This window comes from Daucus carota, chromosome 7 (genome assembly GCF_001625215.2).
Source record: "Daucus carota subsp. sativus chromosome 7, DH1 v3.0, whole genome shotgun sequence".
Taxonomy (NCBI): domain Eukaryota; kingdom Viridiplantae; phylum Streptophyta; class Magnoliopsida; order Apiales; family Apiaceae; genus Daucus; species Daucus carota.
In genome coordinates this window covers 20146419-20168995 of record NC_030387.2, presented here as the reverse complement: position 1 = coordinate 20168995, position 22577 = coordinate 20146419, and the positions used below count along the sequence as shown (strand labels likewise).

The 22577-nt window shown below is 36.6% G+C and overlaps 2 protein-coding genes across 4 annotated transcripts in view; one reads left to right on the top strand and one right to left on the bottom strand.

Annotated features, from left to right (window-relative positions):
* Window positions 1–5349, bottom strand: part of LOC108195805 (callose synthase 9) — a 46691-nt gene extending 41342 nt beyond the window's left edge. For 2 of the 3 annotated variants that reach the window (XM_017362760.2, XM_017362762.2), the window contains exons 1-7: window positions 5200–5349; window positions 4571–4772; window positions 3152–3249; window positions 2617–2780; window positions 2010–2133; window positions 295–405; window positions 97–222 (exon numbers count right to left, since the gene is read on the bottom strand). In XM_017362760.2, coding sequence (XP_017218249.1) covers window positions 97–222; window positions 295–405; window positions 2010–2133; window positions 2617–2780; window positions 3152–3249; window positions 4571–4769 — 822 coding nt within the window. In that variant the 5' untranslated portion in view covers window positions 4770–4772; window positions 5200–5349. The remainder of the gene's footprint in view (window positions 1–96; window positions 223–294; window positions 406–2009; window positions 2134–2616; window positions 2781–3151; window positions 3250–4570; window positions 4773–5199) is intronic. The other variant, XM_017362761.2, reaches the window with a different exon arrangement.
* A 734-nt stretch (window positions 5350–6083) lies between these two features.
* LOC108194664 (uncharacterized) overlaps window positions 6084–22577 on the top strand; it is a 33885-nt gene continuing 17391 nt past the window's right edge. Inside the window, exons 1-4 of the mRNA XM_017361618.1 lie at window positions 6084–6117; window positions 6199–6306; window positions 6384–6503; window positions 7697–7786. Coding sequence (XP_017217107.1) covers window positions 6084–6117; window positions 6199–6306; window positions 6384–6503; window positions 7697–7786 — 352 coding nt within the window. The remainder of the gene's footprint in view (window positions 6118–6198; window positions 6307–6383; window positions 6504–7696; window positions 7787–22577) is intronic.

Below are 22577 nucleotides of genomic sequence, written 5' to 3'. Positions count from 1 at the left end.
CAAGGTCTTGAAGGATTCAATGCACCAGAAACAAGCAAAGAACCGAAAAAATTAACAATACTTGCAAAACATTAGCAGAAAGTCCGGTAACGTTACCTGAAACCCAAACACGTAATGCAGAAAATCAAAGATATCCGCATTCCTTGAGGCAGGAATGGGGAAGTTATCTGGCAATTTCGGTAGACCCCTGAAGTACTTCACAGCAGAAATTGCTGCTTGTACCTGCATAAAAATTGTGTCAGCATATGACTATAGGTGGCTATATTCAATAACCAGCAAGATGAAGCTACTAGCCTCGCCAAATGATGTTATGACATTTCCTATTGTCGGAGCATCAAGCGGTATAATGTTATAAGAAACTAAATCCTCTGTCATTGCCGCATCTGATTTTATCATGCGTTTCAGCTGAAAAGTGAAGCAACTACTTTCAGTAAAGGGATAATTCATAGTACATGCTCCTGGATAGTAATACATTTCAAGTTATTACAAAAATTATTACTAGTAGATATGTAAGCCTCGCAACTAGTCTAGGAAAAAACAGCTGTCTACTACAGATATCATGGCATAATAACAATATATTTTTTTCAAAGATAGTACCTTCATATCCAAATTTGTTCTTTTCACAAAGTTTATCAAATGCAATTATGCAAGCTTTCTCTCCATTATGCTTAGAAATATAAAAATTGACATTCACAATAACAACAGAATAGTAATTGTAAATCATATAACTACATATAAAATTAAATCTTCTATTCTTATAACAACATTCACAGATTTAAGCATAACGACATTTAACCTTAAAAAATGAGGAATGATAAGTCCATTGCCTCCAAATTCATACAAAATACATGATATGCTGTTAGCTATATCCCAAATAATTTGTAATGAAAATAAATTCAATAATAACTACACAATTCACCATAACAAATATTATATGAACCAGCTGAACACATCTAGCTTAATACAAATTAATCAATGCAGTGATGTGCGGAACTAAACAATGAAAATCAAACAAACTGTCTCCATCTACTAGGTCTAATAAATTGTGCTAATGAAGCGTAAAACCAATTCACCCACAATTGATTTTCGTATTTTACTATCTATACTGAATGTAATAAACTTACTAATATCCAATATAGCAACAGTTGTTTACTTCAGAATGGTATCCTTCATCCGAATCTATACTTACCATAATTGATCAGCTTACGATAGGAGTGTATATTTTTGAAACCAACCCACCCCCCCCCCCCCCAAAAAAAAAAAAAGAAAAAAAAAGAGCCATTTAGTCAATCTCAACAAGTCAACGTTTTAGCCCATCCTATAGTGGAAGGGATCTTGCATGAGCTTAGGTGTAAATGGTAGAAAACAAGAAACTCAATATTGGAAAAATACATGCAAATGAAAGTCATCCACAATACATATTAATTTTATTTTCAGAGAAAATAATAAGACTTAAAATATACAACCAAATGTGTAAGAGATGAACCAAACTCAATATCACAGAAAGAGAACTCATAGCAGTGCAAAACAACTTCATCAGTAATCAGAATATATACAAGCTTATTAATCAACTCTAAAATAAGCGTTTACACAACAGAGAACATATACTTTTGATAGTTTCCACACAGCCAGATAATGCAAAAACAAATATGTGTGTGTGTGTGTGTGTGTGTGATGACAACTTCAGTGACTCATTAGGTACATGATTGACAATAACCTTAGTCATCAACAAACAAGTCAAAATGTGATATAGACCATGCAAAGGAAATTCTAAAACTTATATGGAACAATATATTAACAATTAGCATCTGAACTTAACTTGTGTGCAAATGAGACAAGTCAAACTGAGCCAAGGCACGTTTCTTAATGTGTGCATATATTCTCAGCATATTATGATGTATAGTGTACATACAACCATATTAAATTAAGGGTAAACATGTTTCAGACATTCCATAAACACATACTACTTTTAGATCAAACTAAAGGCATACAACAAATCAACACCAAACCTCGTCAGGAATTAATCTATCAGCATCTTCAGAAGAAACCTCCTTACTGAGCTGCTCCAGTACTGTCCCTAAAACTTTGAGAGTTGCAAAAACCCTTTTCCTCTTGACAGTTTTTCGTTCCAGTCTAAAGTTTATGCATAAAAATAATAAATTTATGTCAGAAAGTTGAGTGTAAATTAAGGAACTATAATGTAAGTACATGCAAGATGACATCTCAATATACTAATTTGTGTTTGGTTGGAATGAATGAAATAGATATATATTTAAACTATATTGTCGGTAAATGTTTAAAATTTTAATTCCTTCCTCATGTCCATTCCTAACCTAAAACAGAGCTCAAATCCCCCAACTTGAAGAAATATTCCATTCTTTATCTTACCAATCCCCCCCCCCCCCCTCCAATCTCATCATAAAAAATTTGAACTCTGACTTCTTTTCAAATCTTCCCTCCTACCTCCATTGTTTCCCTTTAATTCTTTAATTCTCTTTCAATTTCTGTATAACAGTAACACTGAATTGGAGATAACAAAATTTGCAGTAACTACGAACATAGATGGGAGAATAAAAGTTCTAAATCACAATTTAGTTCCCTCTTTCATGAACATACTCTCCAAGGTTTCCACTAAATGTGCCAGATTCTCTCAACAACATTTCCTCTTCCTGCATCTTGTCTACTCTATTCTTCTCTCTGTATAGCTTATAGAATTCGCGCAAGCGAGCGATGTCCTGGCTTCTATCGATACCTCCTCCATCCCTTTTTGCTAGCTTTTGCTGCAATATTATAAGAATATTGTAAAGAAGTGGTCTAAAGAACATTTTATAACTATGAGGAATTCAACATCCTCAAGACAGTTCAGAAAGATGTTCAAATTAATCAGCATATTTTAAGACTCCAAATAACAGAATGATAAACTGTAATCGGATAGAAAAAATTGCAAATATATGGTTGCAGATTATACCAGTATGCCTATATCAAAGAAGATGGTCCAAACGACCAATTAATTTCAGTTCATTTTTTATGTTTTAAATTAAGTATTACATGTATACAACTAATGCCTCATAACTGTCAAAACATACAATTTTTGTGTACATAGATTAAATTAAGTTTTACCCATTTCATGCACATGCAAGTAACATCATACCTTGATGACGGACATCAACCCAGTCTTAAATTGTAGGACACCTCTTCCCTCACTGTTAGGATCCAGATTTTGGGCCAATGAATATGCATGCTCGCATACTGAAACAGTTGAATTAAGGAGATAAACCATAATTAAAAGCAATTAGAACAGACATTGTGTAATCATTAAGTTCTAAGTCAGGGTAAACAAAACATAAGCTGTCGCTTACGGACCCCCCCCCCCCCCCAAAATTCCATAAAAATAAAAACATGATTAGTACAATAGCTAAACATTATTTAAATTAATAACACTTCATTAAAATTCTCCAAATAAGAATCTCAATAACATTATTTGGCAATATACAAGTATAAAATAGAAATGCACGCACAAAGAATAAGAAGCAAATGAGAAATATGCATGTCTGGGGTACATAGATATGTACAAAAACAATAGCAAGAGATATCACAATTGCAACAGTTAAACCTCTATACCTCAGTGGTGCACTGAGAGATGTGTAGCCTATGAGAACTGATATATCAAAACAAGAAGAAACATATGACGCATTTACAAGATGTGTGAACAAATATAATTTCCTAAAAAGAGTTTAAAGTAAGACATACATTTGGGAAATGCATGATCAACTTAATTAATAATAGACACATCATGTATATGGTAGATCTGTAACCATTCTGTAGTATGGAGATCTTAATTAATTTGGGCCACAATATCTGTGTGCACTATTAAGTGCGGTCGATCAGTATTCTTCTATCTAGTTACCTTCAGCAATAGTGGAGATTCGGGGGTGCAAAAATGTTGAAGTCTGTACTTTAGTTTCTAGTATCATCTTTATTACAAATTGACCAACCTTGCAGCCTTTTCAGTGCTAAACTATGTTTTACCTTTCTAATAGAGGGATCTATGGTCTGCCGCCCAACAGTATGTAATTGTCTGTAAATCCCAACCATTGGATTTCATAGTTTTAGATGTAAATTTATGTATTTCCACACAGATTTATTAAAAGGATTTCAGAGTACTAGTAGCTAGTGTCAAAATAGAAAAAAATGATGTGCTTCAAAGACTTTAAATGGAAAAATTAGTCAATTAATTTAGATTGATGGAGTGTTAATGTATTCGGGTATTAGAAGTTAAGAAAGTGAATTCATTATAACATCAAGGGCCCATTACAACATATAACAAAGGGGAAAAGTTTAATTATTTGAGGATATATAGAGCACATCCTATGTTACTTAAAAGACCATTTATAATTTAATCTACAAAGCGGGCAAAGCAAAAGGAGAACGAAGGCATATTTAACCAGTAACATAGAAAATCATTAATGAAGACTTGAAAGCTGTAGAAAATGCACAAATACACAAGAATTTCCTCTTATGGCCACACGTATGTACCTAGGATCTAAAAACAAAAGAAAGAGATACATACAGATTCTAGATATGGTTGCATCTTCATCTTGGATTTCATCTGCTGCTCTTAATATGGAATCAATGTCCCGATTGTTTGTAAGAGACGATGGGACATTAGCAGCAATGCCGCCATGACGTCCATATGCATCATTCCCGATTCTATCCCTATGCAGTGCAGCACGCACCAACCTCTCCCACAAATCTTCCACCGAAGGCATCTTCTACACATGGAATAAATTAATTACACCTTATGAACTCTTTATCACAGTGCTATATTACCCAAACATCAACCACAACTAAATCCAACACAACAACGAACAAAAACCCATAAAACACATATTAAATCATGAATTATAATACGTGCAACTAATAATACTAGCAAATTCAGCCATGAAGAAACTCAAAAATTCGATCAATTCACTTCGCAAAACCTAAAAATCACTTTTCTAAACATTCAACAACATCAATCCTTGCGTGTTTCTACTTGCTCAAACACAAAATTGACAAGATTAAGCGCCATACAAATCAAATTCACAGCGATTGCAAGTGTAAACACTACTGAAAACCACATCGGAAAGCATGAAAACAGCTCATTAACGATATTATACCTACACAGATATGCAAAGACACGGAGAAAGAGTAACTAACCGGATCGGAGATGTGACCCGGGCAGAGAATAAATTAAGCGGAGATCTATACTTACAATATAGTGTATGTATATGTTGAATAAACCCTAGACGAGAGAGCGATAAAGATTTGAAATGAAAAAGAGGGAGAGAGAAAACAAGAATCTAGCTTACATAAAAGAAGTGGGGGGTGTATATATGTGTGTTTTGTAAGTCACGCGGATACGCAATACAAGTAAACGGAAACATTTCCTTTCAACAAACACGAGTATTTTCCTTCATCAAAAACCTTTTGGTTTTTTGATTTTATTATTTTCTAAAAGCAATTAACGTAGTTTTCTGTATTTAATAAAAAAATATATGTCTGGGCTATCAGCTATGAGGTTCTCTTTCATCGATAAGAACTTTACTGTGAAAAATGTGCTTAACCAATTTAGATTATTAACCCTTATTATCATAAAATGTAGTAATCCCTTAAAAAAATGCATATTCTATTATATATTTAGGGAATATGTTAATCCATATCCATATCCATATGTCCATATATCCATATATCCATCCATATCCATATATCCATATCCATATCCATATATTCTTAATGCATGCTAGTGAAGGCCCCAAAAATACTCCAATTTTTACCCATCAGTTTGCCTGATCCACCTGCCCGGTTACCCGCTAACCCAGTAACCCGCTTACACATTTTCCCTTCTCTTCTGCCGCTTAGTTCAAAATTCGAATTGCAGATAATGTAAAAACTAACAGCACACTTCTGCTTAGTTTTGATCGGCGCTGCGATCAAATAGGTTATGGCATGTTGTTGATCTCTTCGCACTCTTTGATCCACTCTTTCATTTAATCTGCTGAAAACCATTATTGGCAATTAGTTTGTATCTGGATCAGCAAGCCATGGAAACTGCTGAGAGTGATTCATCCGCAGCGGGTATGCTTTTGTATGATTGATTTCGACATCGCTTAATACATGTTTGTCGATATGCCATCATGTAAACAATACTCTTCGCAGGCCGCAAGCGACGTGTCACGGCTCTAGACGAGTTTTTGCTTAACAGGGTTTCAAAGATGCAGCACAAGGGCTATGTATCATCACCTGAACCTCATAGTGCACATAGTGGTATGAGTGATTTTTATTATCGAAAAGTCGTTTAGGTTCATAATGTTGTAGTTTAATGTTTGATCTTATTGTATTAGATGTGCCATCCACTCCGAGGACTGCGCTAGCCGCAATTGATACAAATACATGTATGAACAAGACCGTTATTGAAACAACTTTTGCTGGGAAAGATGTTGCTCCAGACGTCCCTTCTGAAGGTAAGGCCTGCTTTGTATACCCTTATGTTAGCATAGACTCAATAATGGTTACTAACATCGGGTTTTATCGTATACCATTACGTTTGATGATAAGTTTCATGCCTTGCACCCAAATCAATCAATATTGCTTTTCACCAAGAGAAAGAGAATCGTATATCTTCAGTTAGGACTGAGCATCGGTCGGTTTGGACGGTTTTGAGGGTCCAAACCGAACCAAACCATAATTATCGGTTTTCCAAAACTTCAATCCGAAACCAACCCGTTAAGTAAAAAAAACCGAACCAAACCGATCCATTTAAAACGGTTTGATTCGGATTGGTTTCGGTTAAAACTATTTTTTTTTATCAATATAACAAATTCAACAACGAAATTAAACTTGAAATTGCAAACAAGAATTGAAATTTTGAAATATATTATGAATTTGTATATTATATTTTAATTTTATTTTAAAAAAGATATTAATATAAGAGTTTGTACAATACAAGGAGAGGGAGAAAGATGATAAGAATGTAATTCTTATACTTTTATTTAAAAAAACAAAAAGATAATACATACAAATTAGTATATCAATATTCTTTAAAAAAATATGATAATATTTTTATATGTTTTATTTTTCACATATTTTGTAGAATATAATTTTATTATCAATTTATTATTCACGCATGTATATTATTATTTCAATATATATATTCGGTTCGGTTTGGTTATATCGATCGGTTTGGAGGCAAAAACCGAAACCAAACCGAAAAAATTCGGTTTTTTAAATTTCAAACCGTAACCAAACCAAACCGTTAATAAACCGTAAAAATCGGTTTAGACGGTTTGGATCGGCCGGTTTTGGTCGGTTTGGAGAAATTTTTGCTCACCCCTATCTTCAGTGAGTCATCAAAGCATTTCAGGTTGGTACATGTCATTCATATATGGAGTATAAGATATAGTGCCGTGTTATTTTTAGATTATGGGATGGAAAACGCTCGCTGTTCATGACCAAACTATGTGCTAATAGATTACAGGCGAAAATACCGAGGACCGTGCATACAGACAATTTTAAGTCGTGAATCAGAGAGGTCTTCGACTACATCATCCGTTAAAAGTGGTAATGAATGATCAACAACCAACTTGCAAATTTTATTCTTCAGCATCATTTGAAAAAAAATCAGTGTTTAACCCTTGCATCCATTTTTATACTGCAGATTCTAGGAAGCGCGGTCGTGGTCCAAATGTCGACAAAGTCATCAACCAGATGGAGAAAGAGAACCAACCTGCAGTAGAGAAGCCACAAGGTAATTCTAAACTGGTACATGTATGCGTTGATATGTGTTAGGAATCAATAATTTTTGATGATAACATAAACATTTTGTAACATGTCTTACTTAGAATCTTTATCAAATTTCAGTTGTAATTGTTACATTTCTTGTCTTTGGGAATTATCAGCGGATGGGTAGAATAGGATGGCTAATTGTAAATATCCAATGCCATGTAATTTTATCTAAGTGAAGGATATTCAACTGATGAGATGTAACTGATTCAACTGATAAAGACTGAATGATGTTTCAACTGATGAAAATCAAGCATTCAACTGAAGACAAAGTATTCAACGGATAATGCTGAGGAATTCAACTGATGAGACTGGAACAGCATTCAACTGATGGAGTTTGTAATTCATTCAACTGACGAGCCAGGCATTCAACTGATAAAGTCAATAGCAGTTGAAAGCAACCAGAACCTTCAACTGATGAAGCAAAGAGCAGTTGAAAGTGACTAGAGCTTAAGTCTGACAAATCACATGGATCGAATTACACTAAAATAGACATGGAAGCCTAATTAGGAAAATAAAGAAGAAACAGAAACATACTTATCTCATGCAGTGCAATCTGGATCAAATCAAGATGATGGTCAAAGATGAAGACATCTCAGAAAGCATGCATAAGACAAAGTTGTGCAGCATTGTTTTTAGATTAGAGTGCATTTTGTAATCTAGCTAAAAGCTTTGTAAAACTTGGAGTATATAACCAAGTTAGTAGCATCAGTTGAATTTGTTCAAATTACTTGAGAGAAAAATCTGAGAGTTAGAACTTGTTTGAGTGATGAACCAGCAGCTGTGCGAATTGTAAACAATCCACAGATTCTTCTATATAAAATCTCACGGGTGGATCATTCAATCCACCCGTATTTTTAATACTTGGTGTTTTTCTGTTTACTGTGTTCTTAGTGTATTATTCTTGAATCTTTTAAGTTTGTAAAAGATTGTATTCAACCCCCCCTTCTACAATCTTTCTCATAGTTGGTGTAAAATAACAATTGGTATCAGAGCGAGGTTCCCAACAAACAGGGAAAAAGATCAACACTGCTAGAGAAAGATGGGAAAGAAGGATGCTGGAGTGAAGATTCCTGTTCTTGACAAAGACAACTATTTTCACTGGAAAGTGAGAATGCATCTACATCTGTTGTCCATTGATGAAAGCTATGTGAACTGCATTGAAAAAGGACCTCATGTCCCCATGAAGGTCTGCACAAGTATGGGAGCTGATGGTGAAGACATGGTAGGTAAGATGATTCCAAAACCTATCCATGAATATTCTCAAGAAGATACTGAAGAAGTGCACAAGGACAAGAAAACCATGAACCTTCTGTTCAATGGTTTGGATCAAGAAATGATTGATAGTGTTATTAGCTGCACAAGTGCCAAAGAAGTTTGGGACACCATCAGGACCATCTGTGAAGGGAATGAGCAAGTGAGAGAGAACAAAATGCAGCTTCTGATTCAACAATATGAGTCATTCCATTTCAAGGCTGGTGAAAGTTTGAGTGATACATTTAACAGATTTCAAAAACTGTTAAATGGTCTAAAGCTCTTTGGAAGAGTATATCAAGTTAAGGATTCAAATTTGAAATTCTTAAGAGCTCTTCCCAAAGAATGGAAACCCATGACAGTCTCTCTCAGAAATACACAAGAGTTTAAAGACTATACTCTAGAGAGACTGTATGGAACCTTAAAGACTTATGAGCTTGAAATGGAGCAAGATGAAGAGATTGAGAAAAGCCAAAAGAAAGGGCATTCATCTGTGGCTCTAGTTGCATCTCTGGAGGATACTGTCAAGGACAAGGGAAAGTCTCAAGTTGAAGAAACTGAGAAGTTGGTCAAAGAGGAGAGCTCAGAGTCAAGCAAAGGAAGAAGAAAGGAGAAAGAAGTAGCTGATTCTGGTGAAGAAAGTGATGGAATTGATGAACATCTAGCCTTCCTGTCAAGAAGATTCTCCAAACTGAAATTCAAAAAGAATTTTAATTCTGCAAAATCTTTTAAAGGCAATCCCAAGTCTGATAGAAGCATGGTAGACAGATCAAAATTCAAGTGCTTCAACTGTGGGAATGCAGGTCACTTTGCAAATGAGTGCAGAAAGCCTAAAGTTGAGAAGAAGTCAAGTGAAAACATTGACTACAAAAAGAAATATTATGAACTTCTCAAACAAAAGGAAAGAGCATTCATCACAAAGGATGATTGGGCAGCTGGAGATGATTCTGATGAAGAGGAGGAGTTTGTCAATCTAGCTCTAATGGCCAACTCCACAGATCAAGAAGAAAACACTGGAAGCAGTAGTCAGGTATTCACTACAAACCTAGTTGAGTTAACTAAAGATGAATGCAATGCTACCATTAATGAAATGTCTACAGAATTGTATCATTTGCATGTTTATTTAAAATCTCTCACTAAGGAAAATAGTAGAATTAAGGAAGCTAACACCTTTCTTAGTGATAGAAACAGTGTTTTAGAAGCTCAATTTATTGAGTTTGAGAAGCTGAAAATTGAGTGTCAGACAGCCAAGGATGATCTCTTAGTTGTTCTGAAAAGAGAAGAGATCATAAGAAAGCAGCTTGATAAGGAACAAGAGATTATTGCCAAATGGAAATCTGGTAGGGATGTTTCCACCAACATCATCAACATGCAAGGTAGAGAGACCTTTGTAGAGAATGAGTGGAAGAGGAGTAAGAAAGTGCTTGAGATATCTGAGAACAGTTCAAGTGATGAGAATACTGATGATGATCATCAGTTGAAAGGCAAAGTCTCAACTGATGAGAGTCATCAGTTGAACAAAAACTCATCAGTTGACAAGAGTGTTCTCAAGAAGCTTAACAAGAAATATGGTCCTGTTAAAAAGAATTTTGTTAAAGGTGAGAATAGTTCTTCTGAGACCAGTGATAGTATTAATAACACTCTGAATTCCAGTAACAAGAACAAGAAGAAGTTGGATACTAGTGAGCATAAATCTGAGGAGACTAAAAAGAAGAAAGGAAATAGAAATGGCAAAATAGGAGTTAACAAGCACACCAATTACACTCCCAATGCAAGTGCTCTTAGGAAAACCTGCAGTAAGTGTGGTAGTGTAAATCATTTATCTGCTAATTGTAAAACTGTGGTTGCTCCTAATTTATTCTTGCCTATTCCTATGACATCTGTTCCTCACATGAATTTATCTGCCATGAATATGATGCCTGGTTTATTGCCTCACAATCCTTATTCTCAGCCTAACATGCCATATATGTTCAATCCTTATTTCAATGCCTTTAACATGCCTCAATTTCATTCAAACTTGCATGGAATGAACAATTTATGCATGTCTCAAAGGCCTGTGTTTGAAAACAGAGTTGATATTCCAGTTTCTCAACCAAAACCAAAGATTGAACCTATTCAATCCAAGGAAAAGGTTGAGAAAGTGGAAAAGGCTGCTAAGACTAACAAATCTGGACCCAAAGCAATTTGGGTACCAAAATCAACTTGATCTGTTTGTGAAATGTGTGCAGGGAAACCACAAGAAGAATTTGTGGTACTTGGATAGCGGATGCTCCAGGCACATGACTGGTGATTCGTCCCTGCTCACAAAGTTTGTGGAGAAAGCTGGCCCTAGCATTACCTTTGGAGATGACAGCAAAGGATATACTATGGGATATGGCTTGATTGCAAAAGAGAATGTCATCATTGATGAAGTTGCATTGGTGTCTGGTCTTAAGCACAACTTGCTTAGCATCAGTCAGCTCTGTGACAAAGGTTACAAAGTCAATTTCACTCCTGCAGCCTGTGTTGTCACCAAAGGAGATGACAACAATGTGGTTCTGATTGGACAAAGAAAAGGAAATGTGTATGTAGCTGACTTCAATTCTGTCAAGTCTGAATCTATTACTTGCCTTCTCAGCAAAGCAAGCTCAGATGACAGTTGGCTATGGCATAAGAGATTGTCTCATCTAAATTTCAAAACCTTGAATGAGTTAGTAAAGAAGGACTTGGTAAGAGGTCTACCAAAGCTGGAATTCTCAAAAGATGGACTTTGTGGAGCCTGTCAGCTAGGAAAGCAAAAGAGAAGCTCTTTCAAAAGCAAGACTCTTTCATCAATTGTGAAGCCCCTTCAGCTCTTGCATATGGATTTGTTTGGACCAGTCAACATCATGTCTATTTCAAAGAAGAAATATTGCCTAGTAATTGTTGATGATTTTTCAAAATTCACTTGGACTTTCTTCCTGCATTCTAAGGATGAAGCTGGGAAAATCATCATCAATCATATCAAGGCATTAAACAACAATCCAGATGTCAAAATTGGAAGAATAAGAAGTGACAATGGAACAGAATTCAAGAACTCTGTGATGAAAGAATTTTGTGAAGAAGAGGGAATTATTCATGAGTTCTCTGCACCAAGAACTCCACAACAAAATGGTGTTGTTGAAAGGAAGAATAGAACTCTTATTGAGGCTGCAAGAACCATGATTAATGAAGCTCAACTTCCAACCTATTTTTGGGCTGAAGCTGTGAACACTGCTTGTTTCACTCAAAACATTTCACTAATTACCAAACCTCACAATCTAACTCCCTTTCAACTCTTCAAAGGAAAGAAGCCAACAATCAGCTTTCTTCATGTGTTTGGATGCAAGTGTTATGTTCTAAGAAATCAAGGTGAAAATCTTGGAAAATTTGAGGCCAAGGCAGATGAAGCTATTTTTGTTGGATACTCTGATGGAAAATCATTTAGAGTATATAATCTGAGAACCAACATTGTTATGGAATCAATCCATGTGGTTTTTGATGATAAGAAGATTCAAGGATTCTCAGATGAAGGATTTCATGATAATCTCAGATTTGAAAATGAAGGTGAAGGTGATCTGTATGACAGTGATGATGATGATGACATTATTCAAAATGTTGGAATTAATCCTGGAATTAATATTCCAACTGATGACTCTCTGGTGCAAGGAACAACTGCAATTGGAAATTCAACTGAAGCATCAGTTGAAACTACATTGGAGGGATCAGTTGAAACACCTCAAGGATCATCAGTTGAAAGAATGTCTCAAAGTTTCAATCAGTCTAGAAATAATGAGATGTCAAATTTAGGGGGAGCTTTCCAACATGGAAACCTGAACTTCAATAATGAAGCCACATCATCAAGACAATCACTTCCACCACAAAGGAAGTGGACAAGGGATCACCCTTTTGAGCTAATTATTGGAGATGCAAATGCATCTGTACAAACAAGAAGAGCAACTCAAGATGAGTGTTTGTATAGTGCATTCCTTTCACAGGATGAACCTAAAGTCATAGAAGATGCTCTCAAAGATGCTGATTGGGTTCTTGCTATGCAAGAAGAATTAAATCAATTTGAGAGAAACAATGTATGGAAGCTGGTACCCAAACCTAAAAACAGAACTATTGTAGGAACAAGGTGGGTATTCAGAAACAAGGTGGATGAGAATGGAGTTGTCACCAGAAACAAGGCAAGGCTTGTTGCTAAAGGATATTCTCAATCTGAAGGAATTGATTTTGATGAGACCTTTGCACCAGTTGCAAGACTAGAAGCAATAAGAATCTTCCTGGCCTATGCTGCTCATGCAAACTTTAAAGTTTATCAAATGGATGTCAAGAGTGCTTTTCTAAATGGTGAACTGGAAGAGGAGGTATATGTCAGTCAGCCTCCTGGTTTTGAAGATCCAGAATTTCCAGAGTATGTTTACTTTTTATTAAAAGCACTCTATGGACTAAAGCAAGCACCAAGGGCATGGTATGACACTCTGTCTCAATTCTTGTTAGACAATCATTTTTCCAGAGGAACTGTGGATAAAACACTATTTTACAGAAATGTAAATGGTGCCTTTATTCTGGTTCAAATTTATGTAGATGATATAATCTTTGGTTCTACAGATGAGAAACTTTGCAAGAAGTTTGCTAATCTAATGAAAAGTCAGTATGAAATGAGCATGATGGGAGAGCTCACCTACTTTCTTGGTTTACAAGTTAAACAAGTAAAGGAAGGTATATTCATAAATCAAACTAAGTACATTTATGATCTACTTAAAAAGTTTGATTTATTGGATTGCAAAGAAGCTAAGACTCCCATGCCAACAGCCACTAAATTAGAATTAAGTCCTAATGAGAAATCTGTGGACATCTCAAATTATAGAGGCATGGTTGGTTCTCTTTTATATAGCTAGTAGACCAGATATTATGTTTTCTACATGTCTCTGTGCTAGATTTCAATCTGATCCTAAAGAATCACATCTTATTGCTATAAAAAGAATATTCAGATATCTTAAGGGAACACCAAATCTTGGTATTTGGTACCCTAAAGACTCTGGATTTGATCTAATTGGATATTCAGATGCTGATTTTGCAGGATGCAAAATTGATAGAAAAAGTACAACAGGCACCTGTCAATTTCTTGGTGACAGATTGATTTCTTGGTTTAGCAAAAAGCAAAATTCTGTATCAACCTCTACAGCTGAGGCTGAGTACATTGCAGCTGGAAGCTGTTGTGCACAATTATTGTGGATGAGAAATCAATTACTTGATTATGGATTAAATCTCTCAAAAATCCCAATATTTTGTGACAACACCAGTGCTATTGCTATAACTGAAAATCCAGTACAACACTCAAGAACCAAGCACATTGACATCAAATATCACTTCATAAGAGAACATGTGATGGCTGGTACTATTGAAATGCATTTTGTTCCAAGTGAAGAACAGATTGCAGATATTTTCACAAAGCCTCTTGATGAATCCACATTCACAAGGTTGGTAAGTAAATTAGGTATGTTAAACTTCTCCTAATTTAAAGTGAATTTTTCTGTAATTTGGCAGCCAGAATTTGATTAATTTTGATTTATCAAATTGAATTAATTATAATTCTGGATAAAGTCTATAATATTTCAACTGATGAACTAGTGAAATTGTTTCAACTGATGCTTGAAACAATGTCCTCTTGCGTTGTTTTTCATTCAACTGATGACACCAGTTGAGGATGCCTTCAACTGATCTTCATCAGTTGAATAGGAAGTTTAAAGAGGCGCTTATTTCATCCGTTGAAAGTATTATCAGATCTGAGCCGTTGAAATTTCTTTTGTCTCTCACCTACTTTATACACACAATCGTGTGTGTAATTTTTGTAGAGATAAATAAGAGTAATTTCTTCTCAACGGTAATTTCTCAGCCAATCACAGCAATTTTCTGAGAAAGTATTTAAGTGTTTTAATTTATTTTCATTTCTTTTCATCTCACTCTTTCGAATTCTCAAAGCTCTCTTCTCTCTCTGTGCAAAAACAAGTTCTAATTTCTCTTCAAGCTTTCTCTGTAACTGCAATGGCGCCAATGAAGAAGTATACTGCACCAAGTGGGTTTATTTATGAGAAGAACAACTTTGCGTCATTTGTGGATACCAAGGCTGTGGAGGAGAAGGAGTATCACAGGATGATGGAGTTCATCAAGTCAAGCCAGCTCTCTTATGCTATGACTGAAGCTCCCATCATCTACCATGAAATAGTGGAGGAGATGTGGACCTCTGCAGAGTTTAATAGTGAGAATGAAACTCTATCTTTCTCTATTAAAAATGAAACTCATTCTGTTAATGCTGATATTATGAAAGCATGCTTTAAGATTCCTGAAGATACTGTTTTATCTTTGCCTAGTGATGTTCAGTTGGTTAATTTACTTTATGCCATGAATTATGTTTTACCAACTGATGCCTTAGGTAAAATAGAAAGGAGGGGTCTTAGGAGAGAATGGAGTTATTTATGTGATGCTTTTATTAAGGCATTTTCTGGTAAAATTAGTAATTTTAATGCTCTTACTTCCCAGATTTTACAAATGCTTTACATGTACCTGACTAATGAATATTTCAACTTTGGTAGTTTGATGATCCAAGAAATTGGGGAGAAACTAGGTGATAAAACTGATAGACCTAGGAATATTTATTATGTCAGATTTCTTATGATGCTAGCTAATCATCTCAATGATAAGCTAGTTATTACTAACAAGGAAGCCAAGCTTCCCAGTTTTGTGCAGGAAAAGAGAGTCTTTAAAGACCTCTTTAGGATGAATTTATACCCCTCCTTGGAGGTGGTGTACCTGCCAACAATGGAGGCTGGAAAGCACAAAGAGGTACATGGCTTTCCTACTACTCTTTCTCAACCCTCACCTTCTTTGCTTTCTGCCATCAGGGCTGTTGAAGAGGCCCATCAACAGTCCACACAAGTGGCAAAACCTTCTAAAAACAAGTCTTCTAAACCAACCTCAGATGCCTCCCAAAAGACATCTGTTGTAAAATCCAAGAAACACAAACCTGAGGGGAGTGTGATTGGAGGTTGTGAGGGGGAGGGAAAGGGTGAACATAAAAGAAGCCCTAAGAATAAGGATGGAGAGATGTGTGTTGACCATCCTGACCACTCTGCAGTCTCCCAAAAGACTGTAGATGTTAATATGGAATTAAACTCATCCCTAGCAGCATCCTCCCAAAAGGATGTTGCTATTGAAAATAGTCCTCAACCAGGGACACAGTCAAAAAGGGGGAGGGACACCACTTCTTCACCAATAAAAGCTTATGGGAGAAAGAAGCTGAGAAGTGAAAAACTGAAGCACTCTGCACACACACAGGCATCCATTCTGGATTTTATGCCTTTAACTTCTCAAAGTCAGATTGATGTGACTCCAATAAATGTGGAGTCACAGCCCCCTTCTTCATCTCAACAAATCACCCATATTTGTGACCTTACCATTTCTACTCCTCAAACACAATCCCCAACCTCTTCTGTGGATGTGGAATTAATTCACACCACACTTGTAAATTCTCCATCTTTGGATTTCATGGAGAAGCCCCCATCTGAGATTGATCATCATCATTTTGATGATTTGTTGGATCTTTCTCTTCCATTTCCTTCTTCTGTGACAGTGTGTTCTGTGGATTTTCCTTTAAAATCAATCACCACAGACTCAACTATCACAGCCTCTAAACCTATTTCTACATTTTCTTCAACTGATCTCCCTCATCAGTTGACAAGTGTTTGTCCTTCAACTGATCTGCTTAACAGCTCTCATCAGTTGAATGCCTCTTCTACTCATGTTTCAACTGATGTCTCTCATCAGTTGACAACTGCTGGTCCTTCAATTAGTTTACCTCTTTCTACAGCAGTTGATCACATGGTAGCACAAACACTTCTAGGATTGAGTGGAGTGAGCTATGGAGTGGAGAGGCAGCCTAGTGAGCTGGCAAAAGGAGAGGGTGTGGAGAGTCTGGCATTTTCTTCTAGCCAGGAAAAAGGAGAGGATAAGAGTGACCCTTTAGTAAGGGTAAGTGAGGGAGAGGTGAGTTGTGTGGTGAGCCAAGGGGAGCCCTTGATGCAAGAAAAGAGAGAAATTGAGAGAAATGCAGGTGTCAATGAAGGGTTTAGTGAACAAGAGTTTCAAGCTGAATACAGATCCATATTGGATGGTGTTTCACTAGACCCTGAGACTTTTACTCATGGGATGTCCTCCATTCAAGACTTTGCCAGATTGGACAATCAAGCAGCTGAGAGGCACCTCAATCTGATTCACACTACATCTTCCATGCTTAGAGCAAAGGAGGCATTAACAGCTCTGCCTGCCAATGCTGGAGATGATTTTCATTATGATGATAGTGATGAAGACCTCAATGATGCTCTTGAGGAATCCCTTGTTGAACAACCTACAACTTCTCTACCTTCATGGCTCTCCATGCAGTCTGCCAATGCAATTGTTGTTAGCATGGAGCTGGAAAGGCAAGCCTCCACCATTCTTCAATCACAACCTGGAAGCTCATCCTCCTCTCCAGCCATCTCTGCCACCATTGCCAGTCAAGCTCTAGAAAGCCTCAAGCTTCACAAGTTTCAATCTCTTCATTTTCAGCATGAGATAGAGCATCTCAATTCTCTTATTGCCTCTGTTAAGACTGATCTGACCAAGCAAATTGATGAAAAGCTTCCAGCTCAGGTCAAATCAGCTCTTTCTGCATCTGAGCAAAAACAACTACAATTGGAGAAGCAAGTGGAAGCTCTGGAAGGAAATGTCTACACCTTAAACTCTAGAATGGATGAGATGTTGCAGCATCAAAGAATTCAGACTGGACTGCTTCAACATCTTCTTCTTGCCTCTGGTGTTTCACTTCCCAGTCCATCCCCTACACTTGCTGCTAACAAAAAGGGGGAGAAAGAATTACCAACTCCTGCAGAATTGATCAGTCAAATTCCTCCCCCTTTCCACACTGAAAGGGAAAAGCAGAAGATTGCAAGGATAAAAGAATTGGACTCCATTGCAAAGAGAGTGGCTCAACTGGGCAAGAAATCATCTACATCTTCTACAGCCACCACAGCTCAAATCTCTTTTCCAACTACAACCACAATTCTCAGGGTGATTACACCTGAGATTGTTATCCCTTTCAAGACAGAAAAGGGTGAGCCATCAATTGTGAATGAATTCAAGCCCATTCTGTTTCCAAACAATTGTGGTTACTCCAAGCCTGGGAAAGACTCAAGCTCAATCTACTTTCCACTAGCCAGGCCTGACAAAAATGAGTACAAGCTTTTGGGCCAAGAGATCAAAAGTTACAAAGACTGTGCAGATGTGGCTTTAAAAGCTCATTTTGCCATCATCTACAGAGAAGGCCAGAAGCTGTTCATTGGAACTGGCCATCCTCACTACTCATTTGCAAAAGCTGAAGAGGTGGCCAGAGAATGTGAAAAAGAGGAGTTTGAATCCCAACTCTCTTTGAATCAAATAGAGGTTGATGAAAGGTATGCTATTGAGCTGGAAGAGGAGTTGGCAGCTGAGTTTTTAAATGAGAAAGGATTGCCTCTTGAATCTTCTCCAAAGAAAAAGAGAGTCAAATCTAAAACTAAGATGCCTGAGGCAGCCAAGAGAAGAGAAGAAGTGCCAGAAAAGCCTATCTCAAAGCCTTCTTCTCCAATCAAGGATACCACAGTAGTACATCCAGATGTCAACTTCCATGATGAGCCAATAATGCCAAAGGAGGAGCCAATTGACTTGGAAGATATCCCAATTCCAGCTTTTCTTGTTCAAGAATCTTCCAAGCCAAAGAAGAAAGTCAAGTCTGTGGCTAAGAGGATGGCTAACCCTCCTAAACCTCCAAAAGAACCTGAAAATCCTGATGACTATCTGATCATTGCTAACATTGAAGAAATTTCTGAGTTGGAGCTGGAGCTGGATGATCTTCAAGAAGTAAGAGGAATAGAAGCAACTTCAAAGTTACCTGAAAGATTGGTATTCTCTTACAAAAACAAGGGTGATGTCATCTGGCCTCTTCACAGAGTTCTGAATTCTGAGGGATTCAGTTCTCTAACAAAAATATATGGATCTATGAAGAGGACTGGAGGATTTACACCACCTGCAAAGCAAATGGTACTAAAGAGAATCCTTGAGATCAGGAAGGAATGGAACTCAGATGCTAGTCTACAAAGAAGGCTGAAAATTCCCTACACTGGAAAGAAAATTCATCATGAACCTACTCCAGTCATGGAATTTAGGGACAATCAAGGTGTTAGGAGATTTTTCAAACCTAAAGATCAACTCAAGGTTGCTAGCTTGAATACTCTGAAGACTCTCCAATCCAAGCTCAACAGACAAGACAGTGATGAAGAATGGTTCTGTTAGGTCCAGATACGATTGTAGAAGGGGGGGGGGGGGTTGAATACAATCGTCACAAAATAATCGCGGCGGAATAATCTGATTGGAGTTTAACTTGTTAATCAGATTTAAATTAATTAATATAACAATTTTTTAAGTCGTTATATAATTAATATGGTTCGTTTTAAAGTCCACTAGTTCGTAGAATAAATTCGACAGGAAGTATTCTAACTTAGCGGATTAAAACAACCGAGTGATCAAAGCACAGAAAACTGTGGATTAAACAATAGCAAGTTTAGCACAACTTGAAAGCTTTACAATGCAATGAACATTGAACAAATGAAGTGGTTAAGCCATATATATAGGCAAACCATTGAACTTGTATGACAAAGCAAGGCATGACAACCCTTAGGAAGCTCTATGACAATTACACAAGTGCTATGACAAAAGGTATGACAATTACAAGCATTGTCATGGCACAAATGAGAAGGTATGACAATCTAAGGGAAGGTATGACAATCAGAATGACAATCAGTGGGAAGGTATGACAATTACAAGCATTGTCATGCTGATTTTGAATAGGTATGACATCCGTATGACAAACGGTATGACAATCATGGGAAGGTATGACAATCGAACCTTGAAGGCTAAGTCATCAGGTGGTATGACAAACGGTATGACAATCCAAGGGATTGTCATACCTTGTGACTTCGGTATGACAATGATCAATTGTCATGCCTAAGTCATTCGGTATGACAAACCTTTGGTTTGTCATGCCTCCTGACTAAGGCAGATGTCATGGTGCGGTATGACAATCCTTTGGATTGTCATACCGTGCTCAAAAACCATATTACAATTGATTTTTCCTATATAATTAATTCAATAATTATCCACTTAATTATATTAATTATATAAATTCATAAATTAAATTAATTCGAGTGTGAATTAATTTAATAAATAAATTACATAACTTATATAATTATTTTGAGATGTGAATTAATTAAAAGAATAATTATATTGAGCACAGCTTCAGTAGCAGGTCTTCTGTCTTCCTTTAAAAGATCTGATTCATTGTCTTGATTGAACGACCACCTATTGTTGATGCAGAATATTTAATCGGAGTAGCTGACACACAAATGTACTATCTGGTTCATCTGTATCTAGCTGAATCAAATATTCTTTATCAATTAAACATTTGTGAAGTGGCTTGTTCATCGAGTCTTTGTCTTCGTAGTTCTTCTTCATAAGTAGAAATAGTTTGGAATCTTCTGAATAAATAAAGTATTAAAACTTTATACCTTCTGGACTTCTGGACGTGCTACAAAATATTATTTGTACACTGAGGCTTGAACATATTAATGAACTTCTTTCAGTGGTGTGCAGCAGCATCCTGAAATTCTTCAGACATATGATTTTAATAAATCACTTGACGTTCTTCGTACGGATTCCTTCAATAGTGCTTGCTAATTTACTTTCTTTCTTATCAGAGTTGAGTTGATACTCTTAAATACAAATAGGCTTAACATATGCCTTTCAATCTCCCCCTATTTGTTTGTTAACATAACATGCAAATTATCGAGAGGATAACTCAACTAACTGATAAGACAAAGGATTAAACATGAATTGTAAATAGCAAAAAGTTTCTGGTATTTCATTAAACATTCACCAGAATTCAAACAAGTACATTAGATTACATAAGGATGTTCTTACTGAACATATATTACAAATTCCTTAACAAATCTAAAGATCAACTTCTCCTTCTTCGATATCTGAACTGTGAAGGACAGGAGTTGATGGTTCTTCTCTGGTTGGCACTTCTGATGTAGTGGACTCACCACGCTTCTTACGTTCTCGTGCCAGAGCCAGTTGATGCAACACTTCCAACTCTACAGGGTCTTCCTGGAAGTCTGATGGCTGAGCCTTTGTAACATTCTTCATCCTCCGGAAATATTGAGAAATATTCCTTCGGGTGCAGTAAGCTAGAATCACATCATCAGCATCAGACTTGGCTTTAGAAGCGAAGCCCTTGGTTCGAAGTAGAGTGGATGCTAGAGCCAGTTGCTTAGCAGGATACTTTGATAAAGCCTCTTCATTCAGATAGACAGTGCTTAAGAGCTCCTTGTGAACGAACTTTACACAATATGGATTCTTGACAACCTGTGGACTGTTGAAGACAGCACAATCCAACAGCTTATCACGAAGGAGTTCGTTCAGGTTGGAGCATCGCTTTACCTTATTGCGAAGTACCCAGAGCTCAGACACAGAGAATGATTTAAGAAATTCAACAGATAATCTGAATGAACCATTTCTCCGTGTATATACAATCAGCTCCCACTGTTCTAGCAAGTTATTGACTCCAACAGTCAAGTAATCAATTTCTAAAGCGAAGGCATGCATAAAGATATCCTCGTCAGGGTTTACCTCTCGAAGATCGTAGATCAGAGATAAGAACTTTCTGTCATTGAAAGACTCCCTTTGAGGTCCATTGAAAATCCTCTTTGCGATGTCCCAGCTTTTTCCAACTTTCCTTTTTATATCAAGATTCTTCTGCTTGCACGCAGCATCATAGATTTTCTGTTTCTCTATCTTGATTTGCTCTTCAGTTATCAACTTGTCCTCTAGAAGTTTCTGGTAATCTCGAAGCTTACGCTTCCTAGCTTCATTCTCAGCTTTAAACTTCCGGACATTTTCTTCGTGTTCAGGATCAACAGGTTCTTCATCTTGGAATAAATAGTTCTCCTCAAATTTGCCTTCTTCCTCTGCTTGACGGTAAGTAGCATCAAAGACGTCATCATCATCCATGTCTTGTGGAAAGTCATCATAATTATCAGAATTGAAGACATCATCAGATTGATGTAACGGTTCTTTGCCTTTTGACTTTTCAGAAGTGTCAGGGGCAGATTCAGAAGTATTCCCTTTATTGCTTTGATTTGAACTATTTCCCTTGTCACCTTTGTCTCCATCTCCTCTTCTATTCTCCCCCTTAGTTGAGGGATCCTCTCTGGAGTTATCAGCATCTGACTTTGAGTTCCTTAGGAGTTGATCCAGCTTTCTGTCGATATCATCAAACTTTGACATATACAGTGCATGATTAGATCTCATCTCGACAGTCAACACTTGAATTTCTCCTTTAAGCTCATCCCTGGAAGAACTGGATGGCC